General features: G+C 38.7%; 1 protein-coding gene across 1 annotated transcript; it reads left to right on the forward strand.

The window, feature by feature from the left end:
- The first annotated feature begins 1306 nt into the window (after positions 1-1306).
- LOC114246812 (apyrase-like) lies at positions 1307-14355 on the forward strand. Its single transcript, XM_089733598.1, has 12 exons — positions 1307-1946; positions 2317-2539; positions 3006-3197; positions 5224-5354; positions 6533-6588; positions 7587-7675; positions 8684-8810; positions 9509-9663; positions 10336-10426; positions 10953-11114; positions 12297-12463; positions 14044-14355. Exons 1-12 carry the CDS (start codon positions 1831-1833, stop codon positions 14167-14169), a joined length of 1635 nt encoding a protein of 544 aa, XP_089589724.1. The 5' UTR covers positions 1307-1830; the 3' UTR covers positions 14170-14355.
- Positions 14356-15328: the final 973 nt, after the last annotated feature.

Raw genomic sequence — 15328 nt, forward strand, 5'->3', positions numbered from 1 at the left:
GATGCTTAAAATAATTAATTTTAATAAACCAACGAATTTATTGTAGTAAATTATTATTTTTATTAATCTCTATAGTTAAGGTCCACTGTTGTGACATATAATTAAAGACCTCACAACACTTAGTATAAGATGCACATATCAACAGCTACTTATGAATATCCAAAATAAAGATTACGCTTAGCTTAATATATTTGTGAACATGGTATGGATAACCATATTTATTTGACCATAACCATAGGGTTATGGTCAAATAAATGCACAAGTGTGCTTAGTGCGAGTTTTTTAACTTTCTCGATAGCGTAAAAGTTTGTTCATATTTGTATGAAATGGGATCGTTTGCCTACGTTTGCCGTTAGGGGCGCTGTTCCAACTGCATACAAATCTGGGTTAACTTTTACGCTATCGAGAACGTTAAAAAAGTCGCACTAAGCACAAAGGATATAAAAACAATATGTCTGACTTATTCATCAGAAGATGCCCATTAACTGTTCGTAGTAATAGGAGTCTCACAATTTCTCACTACCTCCTAATTTCTGTTATGAGTTTTTTATATGATTGAGGGATCACTGGTAACCCAGAGGTCTTTCCAGTTTCACCAGGACAGGTGGCCGAGCAAGGGCCCTGCTAAGAGGGGTGGAATTTGCTAACAGCTACCCGAGCGCATCCAAAGGAGTCCTAACAACTCAAGAGTAGCTGCTTCGCGAATTAATCTACTACCAGATCGGAATCACGACCCGTTGAGAAGATTCAGTGAGAAACTCAACGGGTTGACATTTAGGTTAGATTGCACGTCGAACTCTTTGTAGAGTTTGACTACCACGGTTACCGGGGTCCCTAATCCTGCTCCTAGTGTTAGAGCTGAAGGCGACTAATGCAAGGGTTAGTGGATCTGGTGGATCCGTAAGGATGTGATGTTTTGAATGCTGATGCTAGGCCCTATTATGAGCTTGCACCAGTCACGTGATGCCTATGGACTCTTCTAATTGGGTCGTGAGCTCGTCCACCCTAATGCAATAAAAGAATACCACAGCCTTGCTCTTTACTGTTTCGGAGCAATTATGCGTTTTGGTCTGAAGGCGAGGATAATTGTTACTCTATGCAACTGATGTCTCAAAGTCAGCAGCGTCGCGAACAGTGTGCTATAAGCGATGTTCGCTAAACATTTAGTGGGCGATCGTCTGTCGATCTAAGCTAAAAATTCGAAAAATCACTTTTCAAGCGTTTTCATGACACATAGTCACATCAAAGTACCGTTCCGACGCTGACTTCAGGTATTTTCTGATGGATTCGAGGACTAAGTCGTTAATGGGGTCGACGTTCCTCACAAACTACGGCGCTTCATCGCATACCTACGCATGCAATGGGTCGTATGCAAGTTTTGTAAACAAGGGACATTTTAGGCAGATTGGCATAGGTGCATCTAGGATGACTCCCAGATACTTGCCTTCCTATCTCAGGACTGACCAAAGGTCGAGGGTGACTGAGTGCGTATAAAACGGACAAAGCCCATAGTAGTATGGCATCACGAGCGAAACTAAAGTCGGGTTGGCATTTAGACGTTGAGTCATTGAGACGGTCGTTCGACCCACCCAACAAAAGATGTAATTCAGGGACCAAATTGGGTCGCACGTAAACAGTTTGAAGTAAAACTTTAGGAATACTACAAATTTCACCTGCTATAATTCTACCTTTATATTTTCATGTTATAATACTTTATCAGTAGGTAATTTATGTTGTCACAATCGTAAGTTATTAAATCCTGTAATATTTTAAATCTATATTTATTCATGTGTTGGTCGTCCCCGTAGAAACAAAAGGGCCGGTAAAGTAATGCAGAAAATGTGGAAACTAGTTTTGTATCTTGTAGTGCTCGGCACAGTTTTGGGACAATCTGACAATGGGCTTTTCGAATTAAACATCATTCACTATAACGATTTCCACGCACAGTGAGTATTTATTTTGCTTAATATGTAATACGAATCATACAATAGCTTTTTGTTTTTACTTCTGTATCAATCCACTTTTTTACTGAAGATAAATAATAAAATCGACGTAAGTAAGATTATCTTTAAAAGAAAAAATTGTCATATTTAGGCTATATGCTTTCGGGCTTAAAGGGCAAACAGCTTTTTATACCCTACGTCTCGTGAGTGAGAACACGTGTCTCCGAAAACCAGCCCGTAGTTGTAAGATCGTGATGGTAACTAGAGGGTAACTATACGCTCTGCCTCAAAACCAAAACTATACTTAAGACCCTCAAAAGATTTTTTACAGATCGAATTAAATTTAAAAATATCTCTTTTAAATGTTCTTAAGCTTCGACGAGATTAGTCCACGAGGAACGATCTGTAATCCCACCGAAGACCCATGCATCGGTGGTTTTGCTAGGCTGTATACAGCCATTATGGAGATTTTCGAAGCCGAACCAGATTCGCTACTTCTTAACGGAGGGGACACGTTCCAAGGAACAATCTGGTACAACTTCTTGAGATGGAATGTCACTCAACATTTTATGAACATGCTGCCACATGATGCACACGTGAGTTTCAGCATTCGAAGTTAATATTTGATCCAAGAGATAATTAATTGTCATTAAAATTTTATCTTGATAAAACTCACTATCTTGTTGATGAAAATCCTAATAAATATTTAGTAATTGTTGGAGTAATCACTCTTAGCTATCTGGCGTTTTTGTTAAAGGATTAAAATGAGTATATCCACCTATCCATCTCTTCATTTTGTTGCTCTTATACCACTTCAGTGGACTTGGTATGTCTTCACGTTGATTTGTCTTGAGCTCTTGTTGATTGCTCTTGAGGCAGCGAAATATGGATAAGAATCGATGTGATGGAAATAAAGTAAGGACCCCATTAACCAAAAAATTCTACGAACGCATGATACAAGTATTTAGTAATTCAATGTGTCTATTGCATTGTAAGATCTTCCGACTCGAATAGATTGCTTGCTTTAGGGCCCCATGACTTCTTGTTGAATTATAATTACAGGTACTCGGAAACCACGAGTTCGATCATGGAGTGGAAGGTCTATTGCCGTATTTGGAACGTTTAAATTCCCCAATGCTAGGTGCTAATGTTAATACAACTTTTGAACCATCTTTGACGCCATACGTGAAAAATCACGTAATTGTAGAACGAAATGGTAGGAAGATTGGTATCATAGGTGTTTTGTTGCGAGTGGTACGTTCTTTTTTATTACTATATAGCATTCATTAATTTATTTATACGAGAAGTAACGTACAGTTGACTTACAGTTGGAACAGCGCTCCTAGTGGCAAAAATAAAGGCGCTGTTCCAACCCCATACAAATTTGAGTTAACTTTTACGGGATCGAGAAGTTAAAAAACTCGTACTAAACGCACTGGATTTTACGATAAACAGCAGTTTGCCTTTGTATCTCTAGCATTGCCGACGCCCATTGATGGTAAGCATCTACTATCAAGGGCAGACCCAAGCTAGCCGCCGCTTACAGCTTATGATTTTTCCGCACTCGTGGTTTGATATATACCTAGTCAGGTCATAAGTATTGTCACACAGTAAAAACTTTTCTTTTAGAATGCTGGCCACAAAAAAGTTTATTGAATTCGAATTTCGAATTGTTCATGAAAATAAAAATGTATGCTTTTAGGATTTTACTCATTTTTAAATATGGAGTGGACGCTTAAAGAAGACCGTGTTGCAGTTATTGCGTTGCATCGTTGCGGTTACGCGACAATTCAAATTTTTAACATACTGAAAATTTTTAATATAACCAAAAGATTCATTTATCTTACCCTCAAACGATACAATGAAGATTCTAGTGTAGATGACAGGTCAAGAAGTGGTCGCCCTCGGTCTGTTAGGACTCCAGCAGTGATAAAAGCTGTGAAGGCGCGAATTCAAAGAAATCCCAAACGTAAGCAGAAACTGTTGGCCCTTCAGATGGGGTTAAGCAGAACCACGGTGAAAAGGGTGTTAAATGAAGACTTAGGGCTTCGGGCATATCGAAGAAAAACAGGACATCGTTTGAATGCTCGTCTAATGGACCTGAGACTGAAGAGATGCCGCGCTTTGTTGAAGCGGTACGCGGGAAAAAAATATCGGGAAATTCTTTTTTCGGATGACAAAATTTTTACCGTAGAAGAGAGCTACAACAAACAAAATGATAAAGTGTACGCACACAGTAGTGAAGAAGCGAGCAACCGTATTCCGCGTGTCCAACGAGGTCATTTTCCATCCTCGCTCATGGTATGGTTGGGAGTTTCTTATTGGGGCTTAACAGAGGTACATTTTTGTGAGAAAGGTGTAAAAACGAATGCAGTTGTGTATCAAAATACAGTCCTCATGAACCTTGTGGAACCTGTTTCTCATACCATGTTCAATAACAGGCACTGGGTATTCCAACAAGATTCGGCGCCAGCTCATAGAGCGAAGACACACAAGACTGGCTGGCGGCGCTTGAAATCGACTTCATCCGGCACAAAGACTGGCCCTCCTCCAGTCCAGATTTGAATCCGTTAGATTACAAGATATGGCAACACTTGGAGGAAAAAGCGTGCTCAAAGCCTCATCCGAATTTGGAGTCACTCAAGACATCCTTGATTAAGGCAGCCGCCGATATTGACATGGACCTCGTTCGTGCTGCGATAGACGACTGGCCGCGCAGATTGAAGGCCTGTATTAAAATCACGGAGGTCATTTTGAATAAACTTTAGTGTCATAAGAATCTATGTTTTGTTAAGTTCATTTTGGTATATGAATGGTTACATAATGAATAAACTTGTTTCAATTATTTTACATTAAACATGTGACAGAATTTATGACCTGACTAGGTATACCTAATTTGAACTGCTTTTCCAATGTTTCAAACACTTTACAGTTTACGTGTCCACGAAATCTGTGAAGAAACGTCAAAAATAATATAATGACAATTATAAGCGCGAGATTAAGCCGTTGGAGTGGTTTTGATATATAGCTACGGCTCTCGGGAATTGAAGAAAATACTATATTATTCAAATTAAATTACGATTTTAACCTCAAATCTCAAAGCAAATGTTCAAAATTTGGCCTGCCAGCATACATATTCTAGTACATATATTTCATAAAATGTGCATATTCACAGTAAATACTCGAATTAATTTATTAATGTTTTAATGAAGAATATACAAAACTTCCCCGCTATATTTAACCTCTTTGATTAAGCTGTTCTAGAAAAAAACAACATCAGTTTTCAGCGCCAATTGGTCAAGTCATTATGGAAGATGAACTTCAGGCTGTAAATCGAGAAGCGGCTATACTAACCGAAGCCGGAGTTGATATTATCATTGTACTCTCTCATATTGGATACACCAGTGATTTGTAAGTAGAAAAGTAAAAATCTAGGTAATCAGTGACCCTGAATACTGTGTCTTTGAATCAGGGTTTGAGTTTCTGGCGGCTCTTGTTAAGTTTTATATTTTTATTCCCTGCCTAATCGTTGTTCACCTAAGGGGCTTCTAACTATACGCTGATTGGTAGGTGAACTCACGGGGTTCAATCTGAGATGACTAGTTAACAATGATCCCAGGGATAGGTCTTCGGCGAATCTTCCACCGGATCGGAATCGCGAACCACTTAGAAGACCCGACAAAAAACTCAGTGTGTTATATCTATGGGTTTACTAGTACTATTTATTGTTTTTAATTTTATTAACCTTTTATAAATTTTAAATGAATTTCAGTGATTTTTGTTCAATCGTGTGAGTTCACTCATGTGTACTTTTAATCGTGGAAATTTGTTTGGTTTTTGTTTACCTATATTTAATATGTATGTTATTCACTGGTGGTAGGACCTCTTGTGAGTCCGCACGGGTAGGTACCACCGTCCTGCCTATTTCTGCCGTGAAGCAGAAATGCGTTTCGGTTTGAAGGGTGGGGTAGCCGTTGTAACTATACTGAGACCTTAGAACTTATATCTCAAGGTGGGTGGCGCATTTACGTTGTAGATGTCTATGGGCTCCAGTAACCACTTAACACCAGGTGGGCTGTGAGCTCGTCCACCCATCTAAGCAATAAAAAAAAAAGAATGTATAAACTGACTGAAATGGTGTTGCATTAATTAGCGCTCCTGAATGTTACGCTCTGGGTCGTGGCTTTGATCCCCATTCCCCGTCCGCAAACATTTGTGTGATGAAAAGTTTTATTTGCTCTTAGCCTGGGTGTTTATTATCTATATACACTTGTAAATATTTAAACGTATGTAGATCAGGCTCTGATTCCTATAATATATCCCTGTATCTGTATCTTAATTTGGAACAGAATGACCCTGCGTATATTAAAAAAAAGCTTTTACATACTTTCCTAAATAAATAAATATTTTAAGAAGATACAGATTCAATATTCCCATAAATAATTCGTTTACTATCGTTTGTTCCGTGTGATGGACCTTTTGCATAAACACCGATTTTTCAGGAATCTACGAAAATTCACAAATTCAATAAACAAAATTTATTTTTATTTATCACCTAAGCAAAGAGTTTTTTTAATACCACTTCACAGAAATCTAGCGGCCCGCGTTGTTCCGGAAGTGGATATAATAGTTGGCGCGCATTCCCATACACTGTAGACATGTGTAAGTAATGCGAGTGATATTACTCGGGTAATATTACTCTACGATGTAATGCAACATCACACATTACGCGAAGGAAACAAACATCACACCATCACCCAACATGTTTCTTTCTTTGTCGTGTAATGTTGCTTAATACACGAACGGAACCGAGCGAGCGAGACAGACCGATCGACGCAAAATAAATGAGCAAGCGACACGGAATTATTCCTAGTGATTTGGAACCGTATGTCCTGGCCGCTAGGTACATTTTTATACCTATGGTACGTCTGAATTTTAATATAGGTATTTGTGTTTATATTTTTCATGCGGCCAGCCGGTAGTTTCCCGCAAGTACTTACTTAATTTTTTATTCGCAACTTTTGTAAAATCGCTAGTCGCTCGTAATTGTTTAGTAATATTTCATATTAATTTTTGTGTTTGATTTGAATTACTTAAGCACTTGTTTGAAGATAGTTTTATTATTTGTTTTAATGCGTGTTTAATAAGTGAAAGAAATAACGGCGTCTAAATGAAAGTACAGTCCTCCTTGGATGCACTTTGAGGATATCGCGCCGAAACAATGCATCTACTGCTCTCGTATATTAACATTATTGTCGAGCTCAATTTGCAGTCTAAGTCGCCATATGAAATCCGTTCATCCCACAATAAATTATATTAAGTAAAAAATAAAATTATTATATTATTAAGTAAGTCAATCTCTGTCAAGTAATATAACAGTGTATTACAATGCAAAGTTCATACTTTGTATTGTAATACACTACTGTAATGACACACCCGAATCATTACCTAAGTGATGTGTATCAACACATCACTTAGGTAATGATTCGGGTGTATAGATACAATGCATTCGTCGTCACAGTATCTATTGAACGCACCGAGTAATGTTAAGAGTGATGTGTAATGTTTTCGAGTAATATCACCTGTCTGTAAAAGTGATGTCATATCACATTACATTGGGAAGTGATGTTTTGCGCAAGTCTAATACACTGTTGTTCAACGGAGAAACTCCTAATGGTGACACGGCATTAGGGGAATACCCGACTGTTGTCACACAAGATAATGGACACAGGGTGAGACTGACAACATTAGGTTTTGATTGTTCGTGTTAATTACTTGTAACAACTATTTTTACTGACGTTGCGGTAATACCAATGACGTCGAGCGCCATGCGTATTCCTATTTGAAATGTTATGTGTATTATTATCTTTTTGCATACGAATAACTTTCAAAAGTCACTACGCCTTCATTAAATACCGCGTCGTCTACAAAATATGGGCCCCGACGTTGCCGTATTAAATAATTCACTTTTCCAATCAAATCAATTAAAGCAGTAGCCATCATAGGACACAAAAAGATTATTGACCTGCCTCTCGCTAACGACATTTTCAAGATAGGGGTTTACATAATAATATGTACATATTATTATGCAAGTTCCGAACAATAGCATTCGCACCGTCGTTTCATCGAGCATTATGCTCTTGGTGAAAGATCCCTGGTGATCCCAGCAAGGGTAGAGCTTCGGCGAATATTCCACCGGATCGGAATCGCGAACCGCTGAGAAGATCCGGTGAGAAACTCAGTGAGTTGTAGGTATCTATTGCTTTTTAAACATGTTTGGTACGCCCGCCTTTGAATGAGAAGGTTCATAAATTATTTTCATATTTCAAGATAGGGCCTTACATATTTATGTACATATTATTATACACAAGTTCCGAACAATAGCATTCGCACCGTCGCGTCGGTTCATCGAGCATTATCACCCGCTTGGTGAAAGATCTTCCCTTTATCATTAACCCCCAAAAATCTTTTTGAAGGTTCAATTGGATAAGATTTTTTCCTTATCTTCGTTTAAAATTAACTAAAATTGTGATTTTATAAGAAACTATGATCTAAAATAATGAACCTGTTCTTAAAAAAACTCCCCACCCAGGTAGGTACTGGTGGTTCAGGCGTCTTGTTACACGCGTTATTTGGGCGACATAAAACTGTGTATCAACGATAGAGGCATTATTGAAAGCTTTAAGAACCTGTGATCTAAAATAATGAACCTATTCTTAAAATTTAATCTCCCCACCTAGGTGTTGGTGGTTCAGGCGTCTTGTTACACGCGGTATCTAGGAGACATAAAATTGTATATCAACGATAGAGGCATTATTGAAAGATGGGAAGGGCTGCCTGTTTTCTTAGGATCATCTATTGTACAAGGTAGGTACCTACAGATATTTTTTTGCAAAATAAATATTTTGCGTCTGTGAAGTGACTCAGCTTGTAACCCAAGTTACGTATTTAAGTAGATAGTACGGAGTGGCTGGTTCCATGGGTTTTTTTAAAATGATGACGTTAGCGTTTTTGACGCCATTCTCTTCATCATTATCATAGCCTTCCAGTGACAGTAATTAAGACCCAATTTTCTAATGAATTACAATGATAATAACTGCTCGAGTCGGATTGTTCTGTGCAACAATAGTCACTCGTATTTATAGTAGCAAGGGGGGTAGCTTAGTCAAGAATTCTCTTGAATGCCGTCTTAAACAGTTGTTGAGATAGGTAACATAAAAATAACAGTTAACTTTAAGTTCTTACTGGTGGTAGGACCTCTTATGAGTTCGCACGGGTAGGTATCACCACCCTGCCTATTTCTACCGTGAAGCAGTAATGCGTTTCGGTTTGAAGGGTGGGGCAGCCGTCGTAACTATACTGAAACCTTAGAACTTATAACTCAAGGTGGGTGGCGCATTTACGTTATAGATGTCTATGGGCTCCAGTAACCATTTAACACCAGGTTGGCTGTGAGCTTGTCCACAATTATATACAATTTTTTTTTTATGTTAACTAAATTGTGACGTTGCTTCGATATATATTATGATACATTTCTTTTTTTGTATTGAAACGATTTTCATCAGATCCTAGGATCCTGGATGAATTAGAGCCGTGGCGTCAGGAGGTGGATGCGATTGGTAAAGAGGTACTCGGCACTACACTGACGAGTCTCAGCCGAGGATGTACGCGCCGCGAGTGTAACCTCGGCAGCTGGGCGTGTGATGGATTTCTAGAAGAGGTACGAAACACAAAGAAAACTTCATTACTTGCTTAATTTCAAACAAATATACGAGTAATTCTCGCAATAATTAATCTTTAAAAGCGACTTTTTTAAATTTCGTTTTGTATTTAATTTTATTGAATAAATTAAAAATGAAAAATTAAATGAATCTTTATACTGAACTTTTTTTTAGAGTTAAACTTGAAGCATACCGATTGCATTAATTAGATAAACAAAAATTTAATATTTTAATATTGTTTCATTTAATATTAATTGTGTACTAACGGCCGTCTCGTGTAGTGGTAAGTGACATGGTCACTACACAAGGGGCTCGCGGGTTCGAATCCCGCCAAGGGAAGATATTTGTATGACAAATATAAATGTCTTTTCCAGGGTTATGGATGTATATTAAATATATGTATGTGTATAATAAAAATCTTTCATTTATTTCCGTTATCTGGTACCTATAACACAAGTTCTTTACGAACTTATCACGGGACCAGTTAACGTGGCGTGATTGTTAGTAAATATTTATTATTATTATTATTATTCACAAGAAGAGCACAAGTAACAGTCGAAAATGAGACTAGATTTTCACAAGTTGAAGATTTTAGTGTTTTTTTTTGTAACTGTATTGCGGTTTTGCTGGTACCGGTGCGATGTAAATTGAAATACTCTATGAATTTAAAGATGATGTCACAAGCTACGGGTACAGCGTGGAATGGAGCTCACCTGTGCTTAATAAACTCGGGCGGATTGCGCGTGCAAATAGCACCCGGCGGTATGTTCCCGCTTTATATCTTTGACTTTGGATGACTTTGTGACTTTCGCGAATAACGAGGGTGAGCTGTGAGACTATAAGGATAGGCGCCACCCTTCTGTCAATTTTATTTCCATAAAAATTCAAACCACACTTCATTAAGAACTATTCGTTATTATTTGATTTAAAATAGCCGTGGCCTAAAGATAAGATTTGTTATGTACGTATTTCATTAGAAAAATTGGTACCCGACTGCGGGGTTCGAACATCGGTGCATTGCTAGGTACGAATGCACCGGACATCTTATACTTTAGGCGACGACGATTTTTAATACATAGAAATTGCATGCATCCAATTTACATGAATTAAAAAAAAATGCATGTAAATCGGAGACACATTTCTTTATGAACTTAAATGAGTACCTTGTTTTAACGATTGATTTTTAAGGCATGCCGAATACGATCCTTGTTTTTACTATTGTACCGCTTTGTGACTTGCCCAATACGATAGATAAAACATATTACATACTTTTTTTTGTATTTAACAGAGGTAACAACTGAGGGACTGCTAATGGCTATACCGTTTGAGAATTACATCCAAGTGTACGACCTAAAGGGTGAATACCTACTCGAGGCGTTAGAGTTTTCTGTGGGTGTAGCACAGACAACACCGGGAGACTTCTCTAGTTCACGAATGCTGCAAATAGGAGGTAATAATGAGAGCTTATTTTTCTTACCCCATGTCCAGTACTGATAGGTAGTTGAAAGCTTTAGCAATCACTGGTAGCCTAGCTATTGAGGTAGTGAGCTCACGGATCTAGGCTTGATAGAGTTGCTAACAATAGCCGTAGCAAGGGCAGTATTTACCTACCTGAATCTACCATAGAATTGGAATGGCGACATTTGCATTTAGAAATTATTTTTGATCGTGAAGGAGAGCTTATTATTATTGTTATGTATCTTTATTTCAATAAAGAAACCATACATTTTGTTATAAAATATTACTTACTTATGTATTTTAGTATCTTAAAAACCTAATACATAACTATTTGACTATTTATTACAATTATTTTTTTTCCCAAGTGCCTGCTTTTTTTTTTTTTTTTATTGCCTAGATGGGTGGACGAGCTCACAGCCCACCTGATGTTAAGTAGTTACTGGAGCCCATAGACATCTACAACGTAGACGCGCCACCCACCTTGAGATACAAGTTCTAAAGTCTCAGTATAGTTACAACGGCTACCCCACCCTTCAAACCGAAACGCATTACTGCTTCACGGCAGAAATAAGCAGGGCGGTGGTACCTATCCGCGCGGACTCACAAGAGGTCCTACCACCAGTAATTACGCAAATTATAATTTTGCGGGTTTGATTTTTATTACACGATGTTATTCCTTCACCGTGGAAGTCAATCGTGAACATTTGTTGAGTACATATTTCATTAGAAAAATTGGTACCCGCCTGCGGGATTCGAACACCGGTGCATCGCTTCAACACGAATGCACCGGACGTCTTATCCTTTAGGCCACGACGACTGCATAGGGTTTTTTTTATTACTTAGACGGTTGGACGAGGTCACAGCTAACTTGGTGTTAAGTGGTTACTGGAGCCCAAAGACATCTACAACATAAATGCCGCCACCCACCTTGAGATATGAGTTATAATGTCTCAGTATACAACGGATGCCCGACCCTTCAAACCGAAACGCATTACTGCTTCACGGCAGAAATATTAATTAAGGCTATTAATTACCAGTCCCTCGATCTTGCTCGATATAATTGTTCAGAAGACTGTTGCTATTGTCACGCGCTCGACGCAGCTCTGTTCCGCATTATTGCAAAGAAGTCATATGTGATTTTTTTTTTTATAAATGTCAAACTTTTTTTTAATAGGGATGCGCAATGTATACAATGCGTCAGCTCCGATCGGTTCCCGTGTGATTTCTGCGACGGTCCGGTGCATAGAGTGCGACGTACCGCAGTATGAGCCCCTCGACGTCACCGCCACCTACAGAGTGGTGACGCAAAACTATATCGGAGATGGAGGCGGCGGTTACACGGTAATTTTTTATTTTTTTTATTGCTTAGATGGGTGGACGAACTCACAGCCCACGTGGTGTTAAGTGGTTACTGGAGCCCATAGACATCCACAACGTAAATGCGCCACCCACTCGAGATATAAGTTCTAAGGTCTCAAGTATAGTTACAACGGCTGCCCCACCCTTCAAACCGAAACGCATTACTGCTTCGCGGCAGAAAAGGGCAGGGTGGTGGTACTCACCCGCGCGGACTCACAAGAGGTCCACCAGTAATTACGCAAATTATAATTTTGCTTCACCGTGGAAGTCAATCGTGAACATTAATTGAGAAAATCCAGCAACTTTGTTATTCACTATTTAAGATTTATTTGTCTGTCGTGCGTGGTTTGGGCCGGCTAAGGTTGGTGCCAGCGACCCGCCTGGTTATAGCGCGAAGCAAGCAGTTTTTTTAAGTCCTAACTATGCTAATAGCCTTGAGTGGCTATATCAGCGTTACCTTAGCGTGTAGGTGAGCTCTCAGGGCTCAAACCGGAGATGTTGCTAGCACTGGGCCTAACAAGAGCAGTGCTTCGCATATTCTACTACCGCATCAGAAACGCGACCCACTGAGAAGATCCAGCAAGAAACTCAGTGGGCAACAAGCAGTCGGAACTGATTCGGGGAATAGTTATCGTAATGTATGTTTCGACACTGATTGACATCAAACATGGCGGGAATTCATCTGTTGTTCAAAATTAATTTCAAACAGGCTGATTGAAATACTGTATCTCAGATTGACCTGTTTTTCAGAGCTAAATTGCAAAATTAACGTGTAGAATTTTTAAAGCTAAATATTTTTCGCGTAAATCAGTGTAAATGGCTTTGCCATCGTTTTTATTTCACTAATATATTAATAACAATTTTGAGGTTAAGTATCTACTTAGTTAATGTTTTATGTTAATTTTTTTCTATTCGATCAGCCCACCGACGAACACAGTTGGACATATGCTTCCCCCATATTAAAAACATGATATTAATAAAAAATAAAAAAAGTATTTGTTTTGTTTAAATAAAATTAATTATTACAAACTCTTTTTTTGGGTAATGTAGGAATGACATCGTGTGATAAAAAAACCAACTCACGTATTTTAGAAATTTTAATATCGCGTATTGTAAACCCACACTACGCCCGGTCACCGTCCTCGTCGAAACCGGCGCTTGCGACGAAGGGCTCGGCGAGTAAATTAACCCACAGACACAGCCCACTGGGTTTCCCGCCGGATCTCTTGCTAGGGCCAGTGTTGCTACTCCGGTTTGAGCCCGGTGAGCTCAGCCACATGTTAGGGCGAAGCTGAAATAGCCTCTCAAGGCTATCAGCATAGGTAGGAAAAGAAAAAAAAACACGTTACTGTGTCTATAGTCTGCCTATTTCTGTCGCTGTCTGTCTGATAAAAGGCCAAGACAGCGATAACATAATTGAGATGTCGGCTTCATGTAGGCGGCAGCATTCACGCTTTGATGTCCATTGTCTCTGACCACAAACACGAGGTAGGCTGTGACTACACATTTCCAATCGTTACTCTGTATTAAATTAAATAAATAAACTGAAATTCTCTTAATAGATGCTGTCGAACAACAGAGAAAACCTCGAGAATTTGGATGTCGACTACGTAGTGTTACAACGTTACATGCGAAGACAACAAACAGTACTGCAAGACCTGGACGGACGCATACAGATTGTGTATTAAATAAATGAAGACCTGCGCAGTGGACATGCGGCAGAAGAACTATGAGAAATGTTCTATCTCACTCTCGCGGAAGCTAAATCCTATATGTTTGTTTCCTTTAGTGTCGCACCGAGATCACAAACAAGACTATCTAAATTATTTAAATATATTTCTCTATGATAAGTATTAAATTACTTCTGGAATGAATTAACTTCCTTACTATATAATACGAACATAAATACATACCTTTTGCTTTTTGTTACTATTTATGTACAGATTTTACGAAATTGAATTCAAGGTTCTTTTTTCTTTACAAATTACTAGCTTTTGCCCGAGACTTCGTCCGCGTGGAATAGTTCACAAAAAATGCTTTATTTTAGAACAAATTTGGTTAGCATAAAAAACGTTATAGAGAGCCAACCTTAATAGACATACGCTGTGGCGGACTTTTTTTTAGATCTTTTAAAGGGGAACAATTCTGCCATACATTATTTTAGCGAAACTTTAACCGTTTCTGCAGCGGAAGCTCTCAAAAGGGAAATAAACCCCGATTTTGAAACATTATTTATTGGTGCTTGTATTGGTCTTAGCGTGATGTTATATAGCCTATAGCCCTCCTCAATAAATGAGCTATCTAATACTGAAACAATTTTTGAAATCGGACCAGAAGTTCCTGAGATTAGCGCGTTCAAACAAACAAACTCTTTAGCTTTATAATATTAGTATAGATTAACCCTTCTCTTAGATCTTGAGATGTTGCCAGAATGGGTTGTTCGATATGCGATGTTCAGTGAAAATGAACGAAATCGTTAAAGTTACGAGCTGCTATTAGTAATAATGAGAATCGTGCCAGCAACGATGGGTAACTCCACTTTGAGATATGAGGTCGAAGTCTCAATTTATAACGGCTGTCCGACCTGCCCGTGCGGGCTTACAGCACGCCCTACTGTTTGTAAATAAGATTCCTAAAAAACTAAACCTAGTTTTTTTTTATTACCCTTGTTGGCAGACGAGCATACGGCCCACCTGATGGTGAGTGGTTATCGTCGCTCATGGACTTCAGAAATGCCAAGCCGCTGCCTACCGTTAAAGTTTTTGGGAGACAGAGATTTTACTTTAGACATGGACACGTGGACATGACATTCTACACTGCACGCAGTGTAGCAGAAATATGCACGAC

This window comes from Bombyx mandarina, chromosome 16 (genome assembly GCF_030267445.1).
Source record: "Bombyx mandarina strain Sakado chromosome 16, ASM3026744v2".
Lineage (NCBI taxonomy): Eukaryota > Metazoa > Arthropoda > Insecta > Lepidoptera > Bombycidae > Bombyx > Bombyx mandarina.

Excerpts from the sequence above, each read along its gene's own strand:
- LOC114246812 (XM_089733598.1), top strand. The coding sequence starts at position 1,831 with ATGCAGAAAATGTGGAAACTAGTTTTGTATCTTGTAGTGCTCGGCACA. Across the intron at positions 7,676-8,683 it reads CACAAGATAATGGACACAGG|GTGTTGGTGGTTCAGGCGTC; the intron begins GTGAGACTGACA and ends CTCCCCACCTAG. Across the intron at positions 8,811-9,508 it reads AGGATCATCTATTGTACAAG|ATCCTAGGATCCTGGATGAA; the intron begins GTAGGTACCTAC and ends GATTTTCATCAG.